The 24729-nt window shown below is 33.7% G+C and overlaps 1 protein-coding gene across 2 annotated transcripts in view; it reads right to left on the reverse strand.

The window, feature by feature from the left end:
- Positions 1 to 637: 637 nt before the first annotated feature.
- CAP2 (cyclase associated actin cytoskeleton regulatory protein 2) overlaps positions 638 to 24729 on the reverse strand; it is a 157487-nt gene continuing 133395 nt past the window's right edge. For both annotated transcript variants that reach the window (XM_051970643.1, XM_051970644.1), the window contains exons 8-13: positions 11942 to 12131; positions 10357 to 10532; positions 9056 to 9179; positions 8875 to 8957; positions 4442 to 4582; positions 638 to 2209 (exon numbers count right to left, since the gene is read on the reverse strand). In XM_051970643.1, coding sequence (XP_051826603.1) covers positions 2126 to 2209; positions 4442 to 4582; positions 8875 to 8957; positions 9056 to 9179; positions 10357 to 10532; positions 11942 to 12131 — 798 coding nt within the window. In that variant the 3' untranslated portion in view covers positions 638 to 2125. The remainder of the gene's footprint in view (positions 2210 to 4441; positions 4583 to 8874; positions 8958 to 9055; positions 9180 to 10356; positions 10533 to 11941; positions 12132 to 24729) is intronic.

A 24729-nucleotide genomic window follows, 5' to 3' on the forward strand; every position in this document is an offset into this window, starting at 1 on the left:
TCCAAATATTCATTTAATTTCTTATGCTGACCTCTATATATTGAAACTGCAATGGTGAAAGTCATGCTGTAGAAGAGATATGTATAATTGCATTGTTGCAGGGTCTTTGGGATGGCAAAATGAAGTTATATATATATATGTATTACACATATGCAACATATGTGTAATACATATATATCATTTGTTCTATAAACCATTATGAATAATGAGATGTGTGTATATATACATATATATTTATGTATCTTATGGGGATTAACATTTGCTAACATATATATGCATATATACATATATACACATACATATGTGTGTATGTATATATATGTACACATATAAATACAAATATATATATAAAATTTGGTTTTGTGACAAAAAAACAATGAATTATAAAAAAGGATTGTAGAATTTTGTGGTTGACACTCTAATTAAAGTGTCTTGCATTTCAAATGCAGATGGCCTCATATATCTGTTTCAGAGAAACAAGCCAACTATTCTCCAGGGGTGCTGGATAGGATGCTCTACAAAAAGACTCTCATTCAACCAGACAGACTCACAGCTGTCTCTATCAAGTCCAACAACAGGAAGGGGCTCAGGAAAAAAAAGAAAATTATAGAGAGGAAAAAAGTTTTAACATTCAGAATTATTCTCTGTATTTAAACAAGTATAGTCTCATTTTATTTCAGAATACCCTTGAAAAATGATCTTTACTATAAAGCCACAACATTATACATATAGACAAAACCTTGTTAGCAAAATCTTGTTACATAAGCACTGGTTGTTATAATATTATAGAGATATCTAAGATATTTAAAAAATGGAAACAATATACCCTGAAGGTGGCAATATATGTATATAAATTCATATATATGCATATATCTAGATTCTCATTACTACTTCTGCAAGCATGTCACTAAGATTTCATTATCATAAAGTATTATTACATGTGATTCAAAAAATATGCAGATTTTTCAGTGTTATGAATTGAAAATATACAAATGCATACCAGGTCATCTCAGTGCTAAAAAGCATGGTCTATAAGTACTACAAAACTGAGTCAGGGGGCCAAAACCAGAATCAATTCCTTAACACATTCATAGGTAATTGATAAAGAAGAAATCTATGGCTTGTCACATGAATTTTAAAGGCTGGTTTGTAAGTTTTATAAGCAGAAAAGTAGTACAATATGCAAAACAAATTTAGCCAAAAGTCTACTTAGGTATGAAATGACCTTAAAGTGGAAGTCATTTACAAGGCATCTGATGCTTAATAAGTACCAAATTAAAAAAAAAAAAAGTTTTTTTCTTGATCTTTTAGAGCAAGAGTGTGAGGTATTATGTGTAAAAGAAACTACCACCCCCCCCCATCAAATAATAAGACAGAAGGCACACAAATTAAAACTCTTCTGGTGATGGGGCAGAATTTAAAATAAATCAGTGTATTTTCTAGGGGAAAAAAGCCCCGAAATTTATTTTCAGTAACTAAAAGGGAGGTGTCCCAGAAATTATAAATTGGCATCGAAAGGTGAACTTTCCCTACATATTTAATAAAAAGTGTGATAAAATACTGGCAGATATGTTCATACTGGCAGATACATTTTCTGAAACATATCTATACTAAATGACAAAATTTAATGGATAATTACAAAAAATAATCACTTTCCTGTTCACATGTTCACTGAATTATACATGATTTGGCTAAAAGGTAAAAATCTGCATCTTATATTCTTCAAAATAGTTAATATTTTTCAACTAGTATTAACATAAGAATGGAATGCAAAAGAATATGATTGTACAACTGTATCATGCAATATTCTGACTTATTATTATTATTATGCCATAGCCAATGATATGAGGGGAGTGCATTTTTTCCTTTGTCTTTTGTGTTCACATGGCATCTTTTAGGATCAAAAGTATAAATGAATACAGATTGTGTGCAGGTTTCAAAGATTTCAAAATGCCTAATAAAGCATGCTGGAAGTATCTCTGTTCCTAAAGTACAGAGAAATTGCTTGATGGCCCAAACTATAGCAGTCTTGGCTGTTGCTACTTCTAGTCCTTTGATGCTACTATTCTTTATTTAGGTGACCTGTCGGTATTAAAGTTACAGGGTTCTGTGTGTCCAAAGGCAATTATCCCACAATTTCTGCAGGTTCAGTGACCAACTTAGATCCATCCCATGCTGTCTTGAACTGTTCAGGAACAGGAAATTCTTTCTGGAAAAGGAATAACAAGAATATTGATTATATAAATGAAGGTGTCTTAAGCATATAAACAGTTTGGCATGTGCTTAATATACATGGTGGGTAAAGAGTTTATATCAGAGGCAAATCTGAGGTCCTCTGCACCACTCTCCAGAAGCTATTTTGATAACCACACAGAAACAAAACCTGTTTTTTCCAAGTCATGTCATTAGTTATCTATTGTACTAATGTTCCTCACCTACCCTTTGGCCTAGGAAGAAAATGTATTAAGGAAAAATCAGTTTTCCACCTACCTGGACATTCCTTTTGTTCCCTTCCACCCCAATCTGAAGTAAAGACATCAGTACATACCAAACCTACTCCCCTAAAGCCAACCAATCAAACAACCCCCCCCCTCCAAATTAAAAAACAACCCAACCCAGAATAGAAAGGAAGAATGGGAGCAAAGAAGTTTTGTTATTTTTTGATTCAGGGACACGTCTTGGACACTTCATCTAGGGATCTAAATTAAGGGAAATGACTATCTGTTTTTTAGTTCCAGAGACAAAAAAAAAAAAAAAACAAAAACAAAAAAACAAAACAGATAGATGCTCCTCTAGAACTCTGGCCTCCCTTACTTGCCATTCAGGAATCATCGAAAATGTAGGTGACCTCGAACATAGTTCATTTTGGTAAATGACAAAGCTATAGTTAGCTGAAGGTAACTCAGACTTTAATCGGGCAAATACAGCAAGTACTTGTTGAATGGCAGCAGCATCTTCAGTAGAGCCAACAGAAAATCTCAGAAGAGGCAACTCAAAGAAGTCACATCTTTAATATTCTTAAGACTGATTGGATCTGCTAATTTGTGAAGTTCTATTTAACTCTTAATCAATCAAACTCAGCAAACTTTATGTTCTTTTTGTTGAAGTCAGCACAATAAATGAGGTTTGATTTTTGCTATATACTTCTTTGTTAATGTCTGAATTATCAATGTCTTCTAGGTAAGACTTTTTTAGGTAAGGACTTTTTTTTTTTTACTCATGACCCTTTTTTGTATGAGAAATTTTGGGATATATAGGTATATAAAATAGGCATACAAATCAAACATTTATTCACAATAAATCATAATTTCACAACCATCCATATTCAGTTATGAGACTCCATAAGAGGTGATTTCATTTTTCCTTTGGAAGGAGTAATTGTCGTTACTGTACATGAGAGATATACCTAATTTAAAGTATATGGGGCTGAGATGAGGGGGGGAGATAGAAAATAAGATATGAAATTTCATGAGAAGTCTTAACCAATAGAAAATGTACAGAATACAAACTGACTTGATATGCAAGTCAATATGAATTTTTCCACTTGCTTTTGTTTTTGAAACCTGTAAGTCCTAGTGTGTGTGGGAAGGACAAAAAAAGGAAGTGAGGGTTTCTAAGAGGGGAGTGTGAGATTCAGCATTGTTCTCTGCCAACCATAGGAATAATACCAGCCATGCTTTTGTCTGTACTGGGGAATTTCCTTATATTTGAAGGAAGTTGATTGTGGGGGAGTAGTGACTAGACCAAGTAAAATCAGCCTGTGTACTGGCTCCTCATCAGTTGAAAAAATTGACTAGTAGATCAGGATTAACTGGAAAATATTTTTTTCCCAGAGAATGGCATGCCAAAAATCTCAACTAATTTGTTTTTTGCCATATAATAATCATAACTATTTATTTTTATATAATTGTTTAAGGTTTAAGGATAGTATTTATAAAACATTTTGCAAATCTCAAAATTGTATATTATTATCGAGGCAATTTAGGTTCACATTTTGGGCTTACTTCAGTCTATTACTATGACTTGTGTGAAATAAATAGAATAACTGATATTAAATTGGAGCTCTGTGGTCAGAGATGGAGCTGAATTGGTCATAAAGTACGAATTAAGGGCCAGTTGGATAGCTTGAATGTCTCACTGATACTCACATAATGTTTAAAAAAAACCTAGGGGGAGGCCCTCTAAACTCTAGGGAGTTTAAAAAAAACTCTAGGGGGTTGGGTAGACCCCACATGGAGAATTAATGAAAACACACAGAAGTGTCATATATGAAGGAGTATGGATGAATTGTGGTCAGACTACTGGTATTAGTGCATACATCAGAGAGATCCTTCTATTGGAAGTACTGGAATGTAATTTCAGAGTTGAATAAATGTTGAAACAAAAGTATGAATGGTAATTGGAAAGACCAAAGAAATATCTCAGCAATCTTTATACTCACGTAATCACCATCCTGTGGAATAAGTATGTTCATTTCAGATGACTTGGCACTCACAATCTCACAGTCTAAAGCTTCTTCACTGAGGTATATGTGGCAGCCTTCTGTCTTATTAATTGAAATTGTTGGCACTCTCCCCATAACCTGCAGTTAAAACAAAACAAATCTATAACATTTTTTTAAACTTTATCATCTTTATTACAATGACCACTACCACCATCTATAACATTATGTTAACACATATTATATATGTGAATAAATTCCAGAGTGAAATTCAATAGGCTTTAAGCAAACCATGAATATTTGGACAAGGACAAAAGGATATAGTTCAATGGTAGGTTCCCAGGGTCAAAGATGGAACTGCCATTTGAAATTGAAGATCCTCTAACTGAAAAAGGAAATGGAGGCTTCATATTATGGCAGCCACTATGTCCTTACCACTTATCTCTTAGTAGGACTGTAATGTTCATAACCAAATAAATAGATAATGTATTTTCATGAATTTAAAAGTTTTTCCCTTATTATCTTTGCCAAATTTTAATGGATACAGATGTTAAATGCTGTAATATTACATATTATCAATAGTAAAAAAAAATCATTGAATGTGATAGCTGACTATTAATAATTTTCTGAACCTATCAAAAAATAAAGAGAAGCAAGATGGTTCTCGTTAACAAAGCCTATGTTAGATGAAGACACTTACTCCATCTGTTTTATGAGCTTAATGGCACAATTAAATGAGATGGAATAAATCTAGTTATTTCAAAGATAATAAAACTCTACAAGTGTTGTGCTTTATTTTCAGAAAACTGGATTGAGGAAGAAGAAGTCATTCACAGAACAACTTCCAATGTATATAACAGGAGAATAGATCCTGTGTAATGTTTGCAAATATTCAAATGCTACCAAAAATTCTGCTTAGTTTTAAGTTTCTTTCAAACAGCCAAGCTTTAGAAATCTCTGGGATGTTCTATAGAAGAGTCAAATATTTTCTATCCTACCATATTACAGTTTCATAATTTCCCTTTTTGAAATGGCAATTAAAATGATAAGAATTTCTCTTTCATCCTAAAAACAATGTTGAGTTGCTATGGTATTGATGATATCTAGAGTTTTCTTGGGGAAACAATCCCTGCACATTTTAGGGCAAAAAAAAATAGAGGTAGTTTGAGGTCAAAGAAATGGCAGCACTTTCCATGATAAGTAAAAAAGGAAATTCAGAATTGGAGAGCACTAACGTTTCAGTAATTTTTGTTGTAATTTCTACAGCTTAACAGCAGCAAAGAACATTAACATGCACAACACTGGCCAAATTTTTGCAAATGCCAGGAAAATGGATGAAAAGAGTGAACACCAAGCAAATCACTTATGGGGACCACTGTCTGTTTAAACAGCATGTTAATTTTAATTTTACAATGGTGGTCTAACATACCAAGCTTATAATTGTGATACCCTCTCCTCAATGGGTTCTCCTCTATGAATCTGGGCAGACTATAGAAAAACATTGTTTTAGTTACAAAGAAGAAATCATTTTTTTCTTTCTTCCCTCTTTTATATGTTGAAGTATCTAGGCTTATGATCACATTTCTTTGGTATTATTAATTTGTGTTTAGAAAGCAGTGATTGAGTCTTTAAGCAACTAAACAAGCATAGGCATTTCAGCAAATAGAGGCGTGTTTTTTTTAAAAAGTTTTTTCCTCATTCTTGATATATATATATATGTATGTATGTATACATACATATACATATATACAATAGGAATATATATTTTTCCATGCAGAAATTTAAAGAAAGCCTTCATGAATTCATCATTACTGATGGACCAAACTTATATTAGCACAGTCCTATCCTCCTAGAGAGATAGCACATAACACGGATAATTCTCTTACTGTTTCATTGATTTTTTGATCCTTTTTTGTAAAGACTCTGAGGGAGCTTAAAATAGATTTCTTTCACTATGAGGCATACTTTTTCTGTAATTGTTTCCAAGGTTTTCTAAAATAACAATAATCTGGGAGTGATGGAGCACACTTGCAGTCTTTATTATGAGGGAGACTGAGGTTGTGAATTTCTTGAGTGCAGGAACTCTGAACTGCAATAGGAGTAAAAGAAGACTGGGTGTTCACATTAAGTCTGGCACAAAGAATGAAGTTGCCAGGAGGCCATTAGAATGTCTAAGGAGGAATGACCCAGCCTGTTGGAAACAGAGGAGGTCAAAGTAGGTCAATAAACAGTTTGATCAGGCATTTCATTGGTCACTACTTTCAGTAATGATGTCACAGATATCTCTACTACCTGATAGTTGGGCATGAACCACAGCTGCTTGTTACTCTATTTTAGAGGTTCTTGAAAATGTATAAACTAATTACTAATATATCACTTGTTTAAGTGATCACTTGCATACTATGTAAACCAGAAGAAGCTATTCTAATGTTCAAATTTATTCTTATGAACTCCGTTCAGGACAAAGGTCTTGTTAAGAAATCTTAGTGTCCACATCATGGACCAGTAGAGATCCATACTTCCTAAATAGGGGAAAGACTGAGTAATCTCCCAGTCTAAAAAATGATGACAGGGAATGATGGATATTCCACAGAGACACTAATATCGAGGAATTAGATTCCTTGGTGTTCAGAAACACAAGAACAGGAAGATCAAGAAGAGAGCTTAAAAAGGGCCCATACAACAGGTGCAGAAGACAGCTGGTGCCAGATAATCGGTCATATGGAAAGGATCTGGCTAAGAATTTGCTTAAGAGGAAAGTGAGAGTTAAAAAAGCTTGCCCATTTTGCCTTAGCCAGAAAGAGACTTTAATCTTTATGAGAAAAAGGGCTAACTCTGAAGTTTACCTCCTTTCTGACACTCTAGTTGTGGGGGTCTCATTAGGATCTGGAGAAGCTAGGTGGCACAGTGGACACAGTGCTGGGACTACAGTCAGGAAGATAAGTTTAAATTTAGCTGTAGACACTAGTTCTGTGACCCTAGGTAAGTCACACAATCCTGTTTGCTTCAATTTTCTTATCTATAAAACGAATTGGAGGAAATGGCAGACCAGTATCGTTGCCAAGAAGTCTCCAAATGGGGTTACAATGAATTAGATACAAATGAAAATGATTGAACTCATTAAGATCAACCCAGGCCATCTATGGTTGACTGGGAGTACAGAAGTTACAGTTTTAAAAAATCATATTACCATAAAAATGCCAAGATTATCCACATGTTCCTAGGGTAAAGGGAGAGTAAGTTGTACATATAGCAAGATAACATCTGCTCTTAGAATGCATCTTAACATGTGATGCCATGTGCTAAAAATTTATTCATAACTTTTGTATTGGATCTTGATTATACTACTTGAATTTGCATGTTGCTGTACCATGTACCCGCATATGACCTTTGCAGTTGGTACAATAAATAATGGCTCATATGCATATTAAAGAACATTTTATATTATAGGCATACAATTAACCTTATATATCAAGTATGATTTACAGATACTGTACTTTTTTTTTTTTTAGAATTGGGAGATGAAGAAGTAATTCAATATCAGATGAGGGCAAGTTTATATTTTCTAGGATTCTGTGTAGTTGACCCAAGGCTATCTGACCAGGACTCCTTTTCTCAGCAGTCTGGTGCCTAGGAATAGGGAACATTTTATCATGGGGTAAGGGATGAAAATCTTGGGAAGGGGAAGAAGGTAAAAAAAACTCAAGAGAACTTTGTAAGGAGAGAGAGAAAAGATGAAGTGTTTGGAGATTCCAGAATTGTCACAGGAAGAGAGTCTAACTCAAGTGGGCCACAGATTGACTTCTAGCTTCAGGCAGACTGCTGGCTACAAAGATGTGAAGTGGTAGAAGAATGCTTGAAATTAACAGTCAACAATTACAAGTAATAGGGCTTATGGCAATAAAGGGCTATAACTGTTTTCTCCATTTTTAATGCAGAAAATAAATGGAACTTACGGCTATGCTGGGGAAGAGAGGAGTATTCATTTGGGAAATGGATGGCCTAATTAAAACCAACTATCCCTTCCCTTCTCCCTTCCTTCCTCCATCTCCCTTCTTCTCTCTCTCCTTCCCTGCCTTCCTCCCTCCTTCCCTTTCCTTCTCCCCTTTCCTTCCCTTTCCTTATCTGCCTGCCTTCCTTCCTTCCTTCCTTCCTTCCTTCCTTCCTTCCTTCCTTCCTTCCTTCCTTCCTTCTTTCCTTCCTCTCTCCCTCCCTCCCTCCCTTCCTCCCTCTCTTCCTTCCTTTCCTTATGGTTTGCCTAGGTTTCTATTTGCATCATAACTGAGTATCTCTGCAGCTAAGAAGTAGTAACTGCCCTGATTCTAAATCCAGGACACTTTCTTACTGCTATTAACTATGCCTCCTCTTAAGAAGTTACCATGATATTATACAAGGAGAGAATGCACACATTTCTGTTTTGTGCTGAAACTTACCTGAATTTGAATATCCTTGGAATTGATTACTTCTACAATGCCCACAACATTATCAAACACAAGACCAAATTTCTTGCAATTGTCTAGGAAAAGAAAAAAAACAAACTCCATAAAATACATGGAATTGCTTTTGTATGAAATGAATTATCACAGTAACTCTAAAACCATAGGTATATCCTACCGATTGTAATAGAATTTATTTTTCCTTTAATTTGTAGTGTTGATTTGTTACATTTGAAAATGTATGCCACTTGCTTCAGTTCAGTGTCTGAAATCACAAGGTCATTGCTATTTTCTTGATATTCCTAAAAGAAAAAACAGACATAAACATTACATATATACATATACATACATACACACACACACACACACACACACACACACATATATATATAGGCAAGTTCCACTGATTGTTGATATATACAAAAACTTTTGCATTTTTATAGTTCTTTTGTATCTTTCTTTCAGAACCTCTTTCACAGGGGACCAAGATGCAGTTTTTACATTTTCACACTGTTGATGGGCAATGTTAACTGTTGGTCAGTTATCTAGAGTTACCTTCTGACGAGTATGTACTTCACTTCTATGCAGAAGAATTGAAAATATCCTCCAGGCTGGTTTGAGTTTAATGAGCATATACATGCATAGATCATGAACTAGTAGTTTTCTTTTTACCTTCTTGCTGATGAGTGAGATTGGGCAAAGAAGCTAATGAATAAGCAGTAAATTCTGTTAGATGGAAGTATTAATATTAAACAAAGCCTCTAAAGGTTACATCACTTGGAAATTTGGTTAAGGAAAATCTCTAGGGAAGTTCATGGCCTTAGTGGAACCATCAACTTTCATCTATATTCAGAATGTCATATTTCTGCTACTTTTATTTATAAAAATAAATAAATAAAAATTGTCAATTTTTTTAACCAACAGAAATCTATTTTCATTCCCTCTCAATCTGTACACCAATAGACCAAATAAATGTAATAAAGCAAAACAAATTTCCTTATCTTCCATGCAAAAAAAAATATGGCATCCTAAAACCATGACCGAGCTCTCTTAGGACATAGATAGCATGTTTTATTATTAGCCTTTTGAAACCATGGATGGTCACTACATTCAACAGGATTCTTATAGGTGAAACATAGTTTTTGTTTTTGTTTTTATACATTTTATTAATGGATAAGTCATTCTCTAGGTTTTGCTAATTTCATTCTTTATCAGTTTATAAAAGTCGTCAAAATTGTTCATTTTTATAATATAGATATTGTAGTATAGATTCTGAAATTTCTATATGGAGAAATCCCTTAAAGTTGTGGATGCTATAGAGGGATGTGGTCATATTAAATCTATGTCAACAAAACATATAATAAACATACTACATTAGAACAAAATGTGTTGGATATAATCAGTGAAAATAATTTGGTACTCTGTCTTCTTGGTCTCAATTTGTGTCAGTTGTAAAATTATTTATACAATTATACTTACTACTCTCCATTTCTTTCCTTCCAGCTCTAACACGGGAGGATGGTTCTGCTGCAAAGGGGATTGGGGAGAAATGGAACTTGGAGTATGGTTTTTAGTAGGAGAATGAATTTGTCCTCCTTGAGCCCTCAGCTTGGGATTCTTATGTGTCTTCTGATCATCAGATACATGCCGGAGTCCTAGGAAAAACAAAACTCATCAACAGGTATCCTAATACCTTGTGTGAAGAGAAGCTATTATACTCTACTTTGAAAAACTGTAATAAGTCATGATTTGTGCAGAAGGACATAATTTTATAATGTTCCCCTAAACATATCTTAAGGGCTGGCCCTGGATTTGAGTAACAGCTAGTTGATGTTCCATTCATGTCTAGTTTTTTGTGATCCCATTTCAGGCTTTATTTGACAAGAGTGAAGGGTATGGGAATGGTTTGGCTTTCCTTCTCCTGCTCATTTTATAGATGAAGAATTGACGCAAACAGGGTTCAATGAAGCAAACAGGGTTAAATGACATGGTCACGTAGTTTATATCTGAGACCAGATTTGAACTGAGGAAGATGAGTCTTTCTGATTCCAAGCCCAATGCTCTATCCACTGCGCCACCTAGCTAACTATAGCATTTTGAGATCTAGATAATAACCTAGCTGTTAATATTACAAATTGAAACACCTTTGCTTTGAATATCTAAAGCTGATGCGTAGAATTTCATGTTTTCTAGACATATAACAATGAAATAAAAAATAATGACTTGGCTAATGCTTTTATTTATATAAAGATAAAACATTTCCTATCTTACTAATTTAGAGTATGCCATTAAAACTCTACTAGTATAATAAATTTAATTTTATTGCACAGATGAGTAATCTGAGGTCTAGAGTGGTAAAAGATTTTTTAAAGAAGGGCCGGGACTAGAACATTTGTTGACTAGTATATTTTTTTCCTTCACACACTATTATCTGTGTAAATCAAAAATATATTGGCATATATTTTTCAGCCTTTAGCAAGTATTACTGAAAATTGAATAACATCCATTCATTTCTTTCATTTATTCTTTGATTCAGCAACACTTGCCTTTTTCTGTCCTCACATAGAATACTCCATCTTCCCCCTCTGTATCTCTGCACAAATTGTTCCTCATGCCTGGAATTCATTTCCTTCATTAACCATGCCTTACCTGAACATCATGAGATGGATTCATATTATAATTCTTCAACTATTGTGCAAGTTCTATGACAGCAGTCATGGCCACTACTACATTCATGAATCTCTAATTATAATGTTTATCTGATGTTTGGATTGCAGAGGCAGAAATCAAAGCATCGGAGAGTTACATACTATGTTAATAATTGGCAGATTTTGAACTTGGGGCCCCTGAAGTCTGATGGTGACTCTATTGATTTACCTTACCTGTAGGAGGGTAATATTTTTTCATCCAATAATATTTGTGTGTGTGTGTGTGTATAATATGAGAATAGAATGATTCACTTATGCTAACCAGGGATCAGAATAAACAGTGATGAACTGTTAGGAAGATATATAACCAGTATTACTAAACAGGAGGGAAAAGCTTATCATTCTTGTTCTCTAACCTTTAGTAATTGCCTCCCCCTGATTAAGCTGAGCAAACAAAGCAGAGCGTGATGGTGAGGACTCTTCTCTTCTATCTTCATTATCAAAGATTGGAGGTGGTCCTGGAGGTGGAGGAGGAGGAGGGGGTGGGGGTACACCCTGCCCACTGGAAAGGACAGGAAGTACTGATGAAGGGGATGCTACAGGACCCTGTGGAAAAGGAAAAAAAAGAGGATTTAAAGACACTTTTTCCTTTAATGTTTGTAATTACTTTAGGCAGCTAGACTATTGCAAGGAAAGAATTCTTAAGAACTGGTGCTTCTGAAATGGTACTTCATTAAGGTATTCTAAGGAATGTAAGTCTCTGCAGAAGTGTGTGTGTGTGTGTGTGTGTGTGTGTGTGTGTGTATGTGTGTGTGTGTGTGTGTGTGTGTGTGTGTGTGTGTGTTTGTTTAGAAAAGCTAGAACTGACAGTGGACTGAGTTGGGAAGATGTCAGCTTTAATTGAATGGCCCTAGCCACTGATCCATAATATAGATTTTTCAGGATATTGTTTGCTATTATATTTATATTTGAGTGAGAATTGCTGAGGAAAACACGTTATGATTCTTAGATACTTTTGAATTTTTTTTGTAAGACTGAAGAAATAGATATTCCTTTGCTAGATCAATTTTTTCCACATACAGATGTACGATAACCTATTTCTAAGAAAGTATTGTTCTGGGTTAACGGAAGAGTGTATACCAATGTTAATTTTTTTTTAATGGAATGATTTAAAGGGCTTTTTTATTTGAAGCATAAAGTGCTCATCTAACAAAGTTTCAGTATTGTGCTTGTAGATACTTTCAACTCTGGAATATGTTATTTTTACTCAAAAAGTAATACTTAAATTCTTGCTTTCTTTCCTAATGCAACACAATTTTTCAACACTAAATTCCCAGGTATTAAAATAGGTTAGTATAGTGAATTATGAGACAGAGCAATAGGTCCATATTTTTCTATGTGTTTTGTTTCTAAGTAAATATGACAAATAGCATTTTAGATGTTAATGATAGTGATAAAGATTTGGAAAAAGATGAAAAATCTTTGTATAAAAATAATTCAGTAGGTAATGTAGCATCAAAATTTCTGCGAGGAGATAAGAAACCTAACAATTTCATATCTGCTTCAAAAAGTCATTATAAAGGACAAGATCCAACAGAATGAGACTTAAAAAAATCTTACCAGAGTAAGAGGCCAAATAATATTCAGTGAAATAGCATACTTGTCATTAAAGACTAAAAACTTAATTTAATTGAAAAGAGGCTGCTAGAAAGGCTAGAACACTTTTGTTTAAATTTCAGTTTAAATGTTTGATATAAAATACTTTGCAATAAAAACACCATATTTGACAAACTCTAAATACTATTGAACAACTCTATTGAATTATTATTAAATTATAATTTACTCAATAGCACAAAGAGCCAAAATTGATATATTGGGATATGTAGTACCTAGTTTCACTAAGGAAAACTTCCCCACACAGTCAAACCCTACTGACCCACAGATTAGGCCATAAATAAATAAATATATTCTCTGTGGCTAAATAAAGTCAGAATGTTTTGGATTAAATCTAATATAGAAACATAGATTTGGATCCAGAAGAAACCTTAAAAGTCATCGATTCCAATTCTTAGCCAACATGTGACAGGTATTCAGTCCAAAACACTTTTGAATAGCTCAAGAACCAGGTGCTTGAAAAGAAGCATTAAAGAAAAAAACTCAAAATGGGATGTGTTTTCTTCTGGATTTTACATTCTCCCTTTTATGATACCTGGAAGGAGTGTGAGAATTTTATTTGAAGTATAAAGTGCTCATCTTTTGAACAAAGTTTCAATACTGTGCTCACAGATGGTGTCAACCCTGACTGAAAGGTTTGTTACTTTTACTCAAGTACATTATAACTCATCAGATAAATAAAGGAACGGAAAATTTGCTGCTACTTTATACTCTTATTTTGTGGAAAGGAGAGATGATATGAGTTTCTGAAGTCACAGTGGTTCTATCACTAAGAATTCAGAACTGCTCCCAAAGAGCCATTAAAGAACATTGAAACCCACAAGCTGCATATTCAAATTCTTGTAACTATGATACATTTGGATGTCTGATCCAGGAATACTAAACAAAGAATTCACTACACCCAAGAAATACATGTTGAAAACCGAAGCCAACAAAAATAAGGGAGCCCATAGGAAAGGCTGAAACTGTGTCTTTAACTCACCTTTGTATGCCCTCAAATACAGCAGTATCACCACCATGGAAAACACAATTAAGTGTCCTTGTTTCCCAGGTTACTTTTGCAATCAATGTTCAGGGACTCTAATGCATAAAATACACTTGAAACTGAACTGATTAAACATCCCCTTAACTGGATCATGTTAGGTACACCCTGGAATACACTAGGTTATCTTTTCTGTTCTCTACCCTTCTCATATTAGATGTTTAAAGATGACATCACCAGACGCTAAAGTGTTCTACATTATTTTTGAGGTAGGAGGTTATTTAATGTCATCCTCATTAACTGGAATCACGGTAGCAGCCTAAGGATCTCCTCTGTGGTCTGAGTTGTTCCAATTTTGCCCCCGTGAAGCCTGCCTTGTCAGGGTATCTGGCAGCAAGGGCTGCCTGACTCCACAACGTATCAAATGAAGCAATTCACCATTCATTAGAAAATGATGTCAAAGATACCATGTACAGAGCTTGCATTTAGAGATAAGAGATGACTGACTTATTGTAACCAGCCATTAGAAAGATCCAAAGACACTGATTTGTGCCACTCCTGAGCCTGAAGTGTTTACATGGAGGACCTTAGTGCGCCAAAGGCAGTAACATTTCTCTTCCAAGGGGACTTGAGTCTATCTCTCCAATGGTAGCCTGTCTTCTGGGAATAAAATACTGGGATGTGTGAAACATTTTCTAGATATGGCTCATCTCTGAAAACCTGGGGCTTAGGCTATCTTCTGGGGGAATTGGAACTCCAGTTATTTACTGATGCAGATGTCCAAAAAGAACTTACTCCTATATCTTGAGGTTCCCTATGATGGGGTGAAGGAGCCAGGAAAGCTGACATTATCACCCCATATCCACTCTTTATGCTGTCATTACAGGATCCTGGATAGTGGGGGACCTCAATCCTCTACACCATGATATATAAATTCCTAGCTCCCTTTCTCCCTAGTCTTCTTTTTAAATTTAAGCATTGATTTTATTCATGAAAGAGAAGAAAAGGAAACAGACAAATAGTACAGCTTTGAAAATAACAATGAATTTGTCATAAACTTTCTTTTTAAAAGGAAAGCTACATAGCATTCTATAGCACTTTAAGACTTACAAATTGCTTTACATGTATTCCTTTTCCTTTCATCCTCACAGCAACCCTGTGGGGCAGATGCTACTATTATTCTCATTTTACAGATAAAGGAATTAAGGTGTTGAGAAAGTGACTCATTCAGATTCACATACCTAGTAAGTGTCTGAAGCAAGATTGGAATTTAGCTCTTACTGCTTCCTAGTCTAATACTCTATCTACTGTGTTCACTCAGCACAAAACAATATAAATTAAATTAGTATACCCTCATTTGTTTAGCTATTCTGGATACCTCCTCAGTTTCCAGTTTTTAGCTATTATAAATATTTTTGTATATATAGAACCTTTTCTTCTTTTATTTCTTTGGGGATATTGGCCTAATTATAGTATATATCTGAGTCGTTTTTCCCTACTCTTACAGCTCAGGGTCTACAACTCTGATGGCAAAAATCCTTCCTCATCTTACTTTTCCCTGTCCTCTCATCTTTACCCACCTCTTCCCTACTCCTGACCTTTAAAATCTTTATCTTCCATATTCTCCTGTGTCATTCCATTTCATGATGTCTTCTTGACCCCTGCTATGGTTTTTTAATTACATTTTTTTGCAATCTGATCATTTTCTCCCCCTACCTCCTTCTCCCTATTGCTGAAAAAAGAAAAGTAAAATTACACAAACACATATAGAAGTAAAATACATTAAGTCTTGTAAACAGAATCCCTAAATTCAACATTTACCATCCAACTTTTCTTTTTATATATAACAATGAATTAGTCTCAAACAATACAATGGAGAAAAAAACTAAGATCCTGTGGATATATGTACAAATATAAAAATGATGCAAGATAGAATGTTATAATAGGATTCAAAATGCTCAAGTATTTGGGGGGGAATAAGGGGAGAATACTTTCAATTGAGGATGAAGATTGAAGGAAAAGATCATAAAAAGTTACCTAGAAATGCTACCTAAGTTGGTCTCTGAAAGAAGAAAATAATTTTAAAAAGCAGATATAAAAAAGATTATTTTCCAAGAATGGGACTTGAGCAAATGTATAGAGGAAGGAATTAATCCAGGAATGAGAATTAATCTGTTAAATCCTCATCTAGGCCTATCGAAATCCTTCTCTCCCTTCAACTTTCCATTTAGATGTCATTTTCTTCATGAAGACAAGTGTTTTTCAATTATTTGAAGGACTATCTTTCAGAGAATGGATTAGATTTGTTCTATTTGATCCCAGATGGCAGAACCAAGGGTAACAGAGGAAGTTTCAAAGAAGCCAACTTAGGCTCATTGCCAGGAAAAACATTTCTATCAGAAAAAGCGAAATAGACTGTCTAGAGAAAGTGGTTCCCCTTTCTTGGTGGTCAAGCAGAAACTAGATTATAATTTATTAGTTATATTTTATAGTAGGGATTCCATTCATGTATAGGTTGGGCTGTTGACATTTCTTCCAATTTTTCAGTTCTGTGGCTTAAATGCCCCCTCTATTCCTTGCTTCCTGAGAAGCTTCAGGCAAATTATTTCTCCTCATTTATTTCATTTTCAGTTTCCTCACTGGCAAAATGATTATGTTGGACCAGACATCCACTAAGTTCTCTCTCAGTTCTAAACCTGTGATTCTGTGAAGAGCTCTACATGGTTTGCAGCAGAGATATTTTGGGCAAGCTCTCAATGAAGGATAATATTCAATAAAATACCTCCTTTTGTGAAAATTAATTTGTAAATAATTAGGCCCATCAAAAAAGTATGTCTGTGATGACAATGGTTTTGTGTGTGTGTGTGTGTGTGTGTGTGTGTGTGTGTGTCTTAACATATCATAAATCTCAAAGCTGGAATATATTTTGAGAGGGTGTTTCAGAAAATTCCCTGCCCTCAATCAGCTATTTTGATCCCCACTTAATATGTTAGACCATTAAGAAGCACAAAAAGTCACCCAACTAATAAGCAGTGGGCTAAAGAAGAATAAACTAAGTAGCATGTTCATCAGTGCAATGGTATTTCCATCTGGTCACATTACTACTTCCCAATGAGGAGTCTACGTGAAGAGCCAGAAAAACAGGGGTAGACTATCATTACAAAAACCCCAAAGGGGAAGCACAAGCTTACTTACTCAAAACCATTGAGTAAACAATAAACCTCACTTAAGTTTGCCTTTACTACTTTCTTTGGAATCACATATTAGGAATCCCTCAATTATTCTCTTCTAGTCTATAGTCAACAGAAAGTTTTGAAATGTCAAAAACATGTTAATTGTGGGCTCTAGCTTTTTGAATAGGAAAACGAACAGCTTCGTGATTTTAATTAAGTTCCAGAGTCCAAAATTCATTATAAAAACAAAACAAGCAAACAACCTCAAACTAGTCTTAAAACTTAAAACTTGTTAACCACTCATAAGATTAACTCTGAACAGATGTTAAATGTAAAGTTATTTAACAAAGACTATTTAATAATTATAGGACTTACAGAGATTGCAAATACTCTTTTTCTCTAAGTTGATTTCAGCTGTTTTCTGGAGAACAGCTGCTTTCCTCATCCTGACACATGAGGTGTGATTACAAAGTAATGGGACTGGCTTTTGTGTGGCATGTGGAAGCCATCATATCAAACACACAAGCATTTGTTGTCATCAAATGTATTACTTGTCAGTGTTCCGATCAAATCAAGCATTTATAATTTTTTGGTGGGAGAGTATAAGGAGAAGAATGAATTTGGAGAAACTCCTGTCTCTGAAACATTTTTAACTGCTGAGACAAAGTTAAGAATTTAGGGGATATCCTCATAATTCAGGACAAAACCTTACTTGTGCCCTAGTTACTTGGACAACTAAAGAAAAATTTTACTTTGTGTCGAATACATCTGTATAAATTGTTTTTATTCTCCATCCTGTCACATCACTGAAGGCTTATGATGACACTAGATGACTCAGCTTTGCTGAATCTTGACAGGTGATACAAAATAGAAAATTCTATTACTTGACTAGATAATTAAGCCAAAGAAATTTGTTGCATAGGAAGATATGAAGGTTTCTTTTTTTTTTTTTTTTTGGCAATGGTCTAAATTATTTGTATTAGTTGTTTTTAAACACCTAGATATTTCTCAAAACTTCAGTTTCATAGACTTCCAGAAATTTAACTCTGGAACAGTATATCAACATAGTAACAGTTTCTAAATTAATAATCCTCTCCAAGTTTCCACTCATATAATATTAAAATGAATGATGTGATCAATAATCTTTAAGAATAGGAAATTCAGTTGCATTTGGTTGACATTTGATATTTTGTCTGAAAGTGGGGACCTTAAGGTCCCCTACACCTAATTTCAGGATTCAATGATTTTGGTTCTACCTCTGGGAAGCAAGAATTTGCTAATATAATCTTAATTTTTTGTTATTAAATCTTCAGTAGTTGGATGGTCAGCCTCTATGGCAGTCTTTTCTATAAATATATCTGGAAATAGATATTACAGTTGGAAAGACATAGGTCTACAATTGAATAGAAGATGTTGAGCATTACTTTTAAGGATACCAGGTGTCTCTCTAAAACAAAGGCCAATCTCCCTATGATGCAATCTATATGCTTAGAAGTTATGAAATACTATAGTCTCTAAAGAATTAAAATTATGGGTCACTAAAAGGGCAGTGGAGAAGCCAATATTGGGCAGGAGTGGAATTGATTTCTATAATCAATCAAGAATTGCAAGAAGGGAGGTAAAAAAGATGGTATAAGAGAGATATATGACTGAGAAAAAATGATGGTATAGATATGTAATACAAGCAAGGGATAACCAATAAGCAGCCTGTTTTTTATTCTATTGGTACTCATGCATTTTGCTAGATTTGAAGTATAGCCCCCAGAATATTGGAGTATATAGGAAAAGACATGAATAAAAGTTGCAGATGATGGAAATGAATGAGTGCATTTTTCATATGGAGTATCCATAAGAGATCACAGATATATAAAAGTATTGAAGTATTTTGGTTGGTAAGAACATGGTTGACTGACTGACTTGTTCTCAGAAAGTATTAAGGGCATTTAAGATAAATCAGAGCAGAATCAAAGCTTATAAAGCATCATGTTAGCAATTTCTGGCTCAAGAGTATCCACTTAACATTCTAGAGTCCCTTAATCCCTGTTTGCCTTAATTTCTCAACTGTAAAATGGAGAAAGGAAATGGCAAACCATTTCAGTGTCTTTGCCAAATGCCCCATGGATTTGAATACCTGAACAACACACACACACACACACACACACACACACACACACACACGCAAATCCAGAGTCTAAAAGGACTCTAGATATTAAATGTATAACATGATTATTAATAATAACTTTTATTCCCTTGAAGAAGGGAAGGTGGATCAGGGTACGAGGTCCAGTGCTTATGTCTATCACTTTCTTCATCATTCTTAGATGTCCCACTAATAGCTGATTGAGATTTTAGAGAAAGTTTCCTTTTGTATGGGCAATGTTCTAATGAAATAATCTGTAAGTGGGTATATTTCCTACATTAAAATAAAGATGAATGGTAGATTTCAATCTGAAAGGGATCTCAGTAGTCAAAGGATCTTGAATTTGGAGTTGGGAGGGGCTCCTGGGTCATCTAATTTAATCTCTTCTTTTTACAGGAAATTGAAGTTAAGAGAGGGAAAGTGACCTGATGCATACATACAAATACACCTGTAACTATATATGTATATGTATACATATAAAACAGTAGGCACAAAGAGGTATACATTTATATATGAATATATGTGAATATGTACATAGATTGTATTTATATAAGCATACACATGCATATATCAGTATTTATTTGCATGTATATATGTATCACATTAAGGAATACACGTATACATATACTATACATACAATATGCAACACACTATGTGTATGTATAATATGTATGCATTTTGGTTATATATTTATGTACCCACATGAAATACTGAAATATTAGACTATAAATCCCCATTAAGGAATAGGCTATATCTTATTTAAACTTAAATATTTCCTTTAGCATATAGCAAAGTACTCAGAATGGATCAGTGAACAGAGGAAATCTGAGTTCAAAGCTAGTTTCAGATAATGACTCTGAGCAAGTCATTTAACTTCTGTTTATCTTAATCTACCAGAGAAGGAAATGGAAAACCATTCCAATATTTTTCCTGAGAAAACCTCATGTAATGAAGAATCATCCACAACTGAATGACTGAATAACAATTCCTATTTTATATACATATACATATGCACAAACACCTTTACCAGGATTTAAATTCAGATCTTCTGACTCTTAATTTAGTGCTCTTTCCATTGCACCAAGACAATGCCATTATTATACAGATGAAGAAAATGAGGTTCATATAGGTTATTAACTTGCCCAAGTTTACAAAGGGAGGAAGAAGGAGAGCCAAGGATTTGAACCCAAGAACTTGACCTTTAAAGTTCAGAACTATTTCTGGGAGCTCCCATTGAAGAATCACACTTGTATTTATTGGTTATTTGTTCACTTGCTTCAGTCATGTCTAACTCTTAGAGATCCCATTTAGGATTTTCTTGGCAAAGATACCGCAGGGGTTTGCCAAACCATTTTATAGGTAGGAAACTGAGGCAAACAAGGTTAAGTGACTTGCCCAGGGTCACACAGCTATAGTAAGTGTCTAAGGATGGATTTGAACTAATAAAGATGAGTTTTCCTGACTCTAGGCTTGGCACTCTAGCTCCCATGCTACCTAGCTGTTCTTTTAGTTAACTGCTTCTTTCTAAAACTTGTAATCTCTCAGTTACAACCTTTATCTCAAAGGAAGAGATGAAATATAATATAGAGAGGTACTGAGGTATGTAAAAACACTGGTTTGACAGAATATGCACAAACATGTATATTCAAATTCATATATTACAGTAAACTAAGCAAACATAAATAATGATTGCTTATATGTTATCCTGGAAGAGCCTGGTTTTTGAAGAACTGTTACTTAACAAGAATTGGCTAAGGAGACCTAGAGAATATGATTTCAAGTCAAATTGCTTAGTTTACAAAGCATTGTTGGGATCCCTTTCAAAGAAAGATGCTAAGTATATGTATTAATAATATATAGAAATGCTCTATTAATTATGTTTTAAAGCAATAGCAGTAATTCAGACCTTTCAGTTTTAGACTCTAAGAATATAACTAAATATCTGCATAAAGGATCAAATAGACTACTATTGATTTTTTGTTTTACTGTTTACTTAACTATCTATAGCATAGTGCGTTTCTGATCAAGCTAAATATGTTAGAAACAAATTAAATATTAAATCCAGGTAAATATATTAAAGCCAACAAAGTAATTTTTTGATTTGATACTGGCAATTCAAAATTTAATCTTTCAAAACTCAATTCAATTGAATATTTATTCAGTGCCAACTTTATTCCAAGGACTTTGCTAAATGCTGGGGAAAATATACAAATTTAGATAAGATATAGACTATAATGAAGTTTGTAGTCTAATGCTTCATGAATTCATATATATATTATATATATGTATATATATACATATATATATATACACACACACACACACACATATATATATAATAGATCTATAGATCTATCTACATGAATAGATCACTGATAAGGGAACTCCCTCCTTTGGTGGCATGAGCAGTCTATATATGCCTTTTCCTTAGACAATTTTTCGTCCTGTTCTCCCATAAGTCATTCAAAGAGTTTCCACCTAATGTTCTGGAGTCTTAACCCCTCTATGCTTTAGTCCCTCATCTGTAAAATGGGAACACACTGGAGATGGAAATGGCCAACCACTCCAGTATCTTTGCCAAATGATATAACAACACACACACATATACCCATATACATGCATATATTTTTGCATGTCCTGCTGCCAAACCAATCTCTTTTCAGCATATCTAAACACCTCCCTTTGCTATATTTCATCTCTTCAATGATGTAAAGGTTGTCTTTGAGAGATTACAAGTTTTAGAATAAAGCAAGTCTAAAAAGACTCTAGATATATAATAGTACTCACACTTATATATTAATATTATACACAACTAAACATTATGTACAATCCTTATAAAAGTTACAAGGATTGTGTTATATATGTCATATTACATAATATAATTATATACACATGTATATCTGTGTGTATGAGTATATATGTGTGTGTCACTCATGCAGTTCAGCTTTTGAATTTTTCTCTGTTATCTCTTTTTCTTGCCATACAAGCAGCTCAACTTGTTTTCCCTCATATGTTCTCTTTACTTCTTGAGAATGTCTTCATTGTGAACAGGCTGTTCCTTTTTTGAACCCACTTGGATGCATCTTCCCAATGTCCTTTGGTTCAGTCAAAATTTTGATTCCTTGAAGACAGTGATTTGTAGGATTCATAGCTATTGTTGGATAACAATAGCAGAACAACAGTGTTGAAGAGATTGGTCTTTTTAGCAATTTAGTATTGTTGAAATCACTATACTATTTTTCCAAATGCAATCCAGCTTGTTCTCTAACTACTCTTTGATACTGGGCCCTACTCATAGTCCATCTATGTTATGCCCCAGATAAATGTACCAATCTGCTAAGTCAAGGGAATATCTGTTTAGCTAATTTGATCATAATTTTCTTCATAGTCTAGTTAAGAAAAATGGAATGAGGAAACTACCATTCTACTCTAATTCTTCATATGTATAAGAGATGATGGATTGCTGAAGACTACATAGATTCATTACAAACTGACAAGCCCTATGATGCTGATAAAGTTTCAAATAGAAATATGTGAACAGAGAATATCTACTTTCTGACAGCCAGCTTGACAACATTCATTAGTAAGAGGCTACCAATTGTTGGCTGAAGCATCTCACAAACCTATCAATTGAAGCTAGGATGGGTTGTCAGACTGTATCGCTGGAGAGAGCACCCATATCAGTGAACTCACTTGAAGAACTGAAGTCCACAGTTTCTAGGCCATACCAAGGATGGACTGCTTTCTAAATTTTATAACTTCATGTTCAAATTAGATTTGAGATTGATTAGCTTATGAAAAGGAAACACCACCAATGTCAAGCATAGGTCAGACTTTGAAGTCTCATTTAATTACATTTCATTCATTAAAGAAAAATGAAAATGAAAGTATCATACTTGGTAGGAGAGATATGGAAAAGAGAGGTTTCTACCAAATATGCACTACTTTCCATTTTGCTTCAAGTTTATTTAAATAAGATAGGCCAACTTTTTATAAGGATCATGTATATTTAATTAAATGAATTGAATAATTTCTCATTTGGTATTTTATTTTATTTTGATTCATTTCCTTATAACATCTAATATTATCAAATTATTAATGAATATTGTTAATCAGAACCCCCCATTATTTTAAAGCATCTTGAAAAAAATAAAAGATTGGCTCAGTTTTTCTATAGTACCATTAATAGCTAAATTTTCTCAAAGAAAAGATTGAACAATATCTATTGATAACAATTTTGGGTCATGTCTACAACCAAAAAAGTACATTTCATAGATTTAAGTCTTCAAAAATGACATTAATTAATTCCAAAAGGAAAAATTCTTCTTTTCTTTCCTCTTTTCCCTTTCCTTCCATAACTTATGAATGAAAACAAAGCACAGGATATCAAGGCATCCCTTGGACATTAAAAGACTGACAATATCAAAAAGACAAGCTTAAAATGAGAAATTTCATACAAGGATCCTTTGGGGAAAATCGTTTATGATAGAGATATATATCTCTTTTTCTTCCCTCTAGCTATTTATAATCAGATTTATAAGTTAACACAAACTAAGAACTCAATATATATATATTTAAAAATATATGTGTATACAAATATTTATGCATTTATAAAACACAATCCAAGAGATTCAAAATAATGATCTTTAAAAACAGATGTAAGGCACAGAGCTTTTGTTAAGGTGTTTCTTTTGTAAAAGTAGCTTAGTGTTAGTCTTTTAAGTACATTTTAAACCACCTGTCTAAGTGTTCATGGTGACTATTAGAAGACAAGCTACAAGATGAAACAGCTGAAATGCAGGAATGTTGGATTTTTTTTTTTTTTTTTTTTTTTTTTTTTTGGAGTTAAAAAAAAAAAACAACCTCCCTCTTCTTCTTATGTTTCTTGGGGACATGATTTGTTTAGCTTCTAATTTCTTTTTTCTTTTTGAAAAAATTCACTAATTTTATTTTGCTTATTTGGAATAGAGCTAAAAAGAATAATTTTGTTCTTTTTCTTCAAATTAAAGAAAACACTATACATTTGGCTAGGGTCAGTTTTTAGTCTATGCCTATTGTTTATTTTTTAATGTAAAATAGAAAGGTTGTTTTATTTCATATAAAAATCTTTATATCTCTTTTAACAGATGAGCTTTCCTTCTACCAGTTTTACCTTTCATAAAAATCCAAGAGAATAAAAAAAGTTAAATCACATTTCAGCATAACTTCTTATTTTTAAAACAAATGTTTTTGTTC

Source organism: Antechinus flavipes, chromosome 1, assembly GCF_016432865.1.
Source record: "Antechinus flavipes isolate AdamAnt ecotype Samford, QLD, Australia chromosome 1, AdamAnt_v2, whole genome shotgun sequence".
In the NCBI taxonomy this organism is placed as follows: domain Eukaryota; kingdom Metazoa; phylum Chordata; class Mammalia; order Dasyuromorphia; family Dasyuridae; genus Antechinus; species Antechinus flavipes.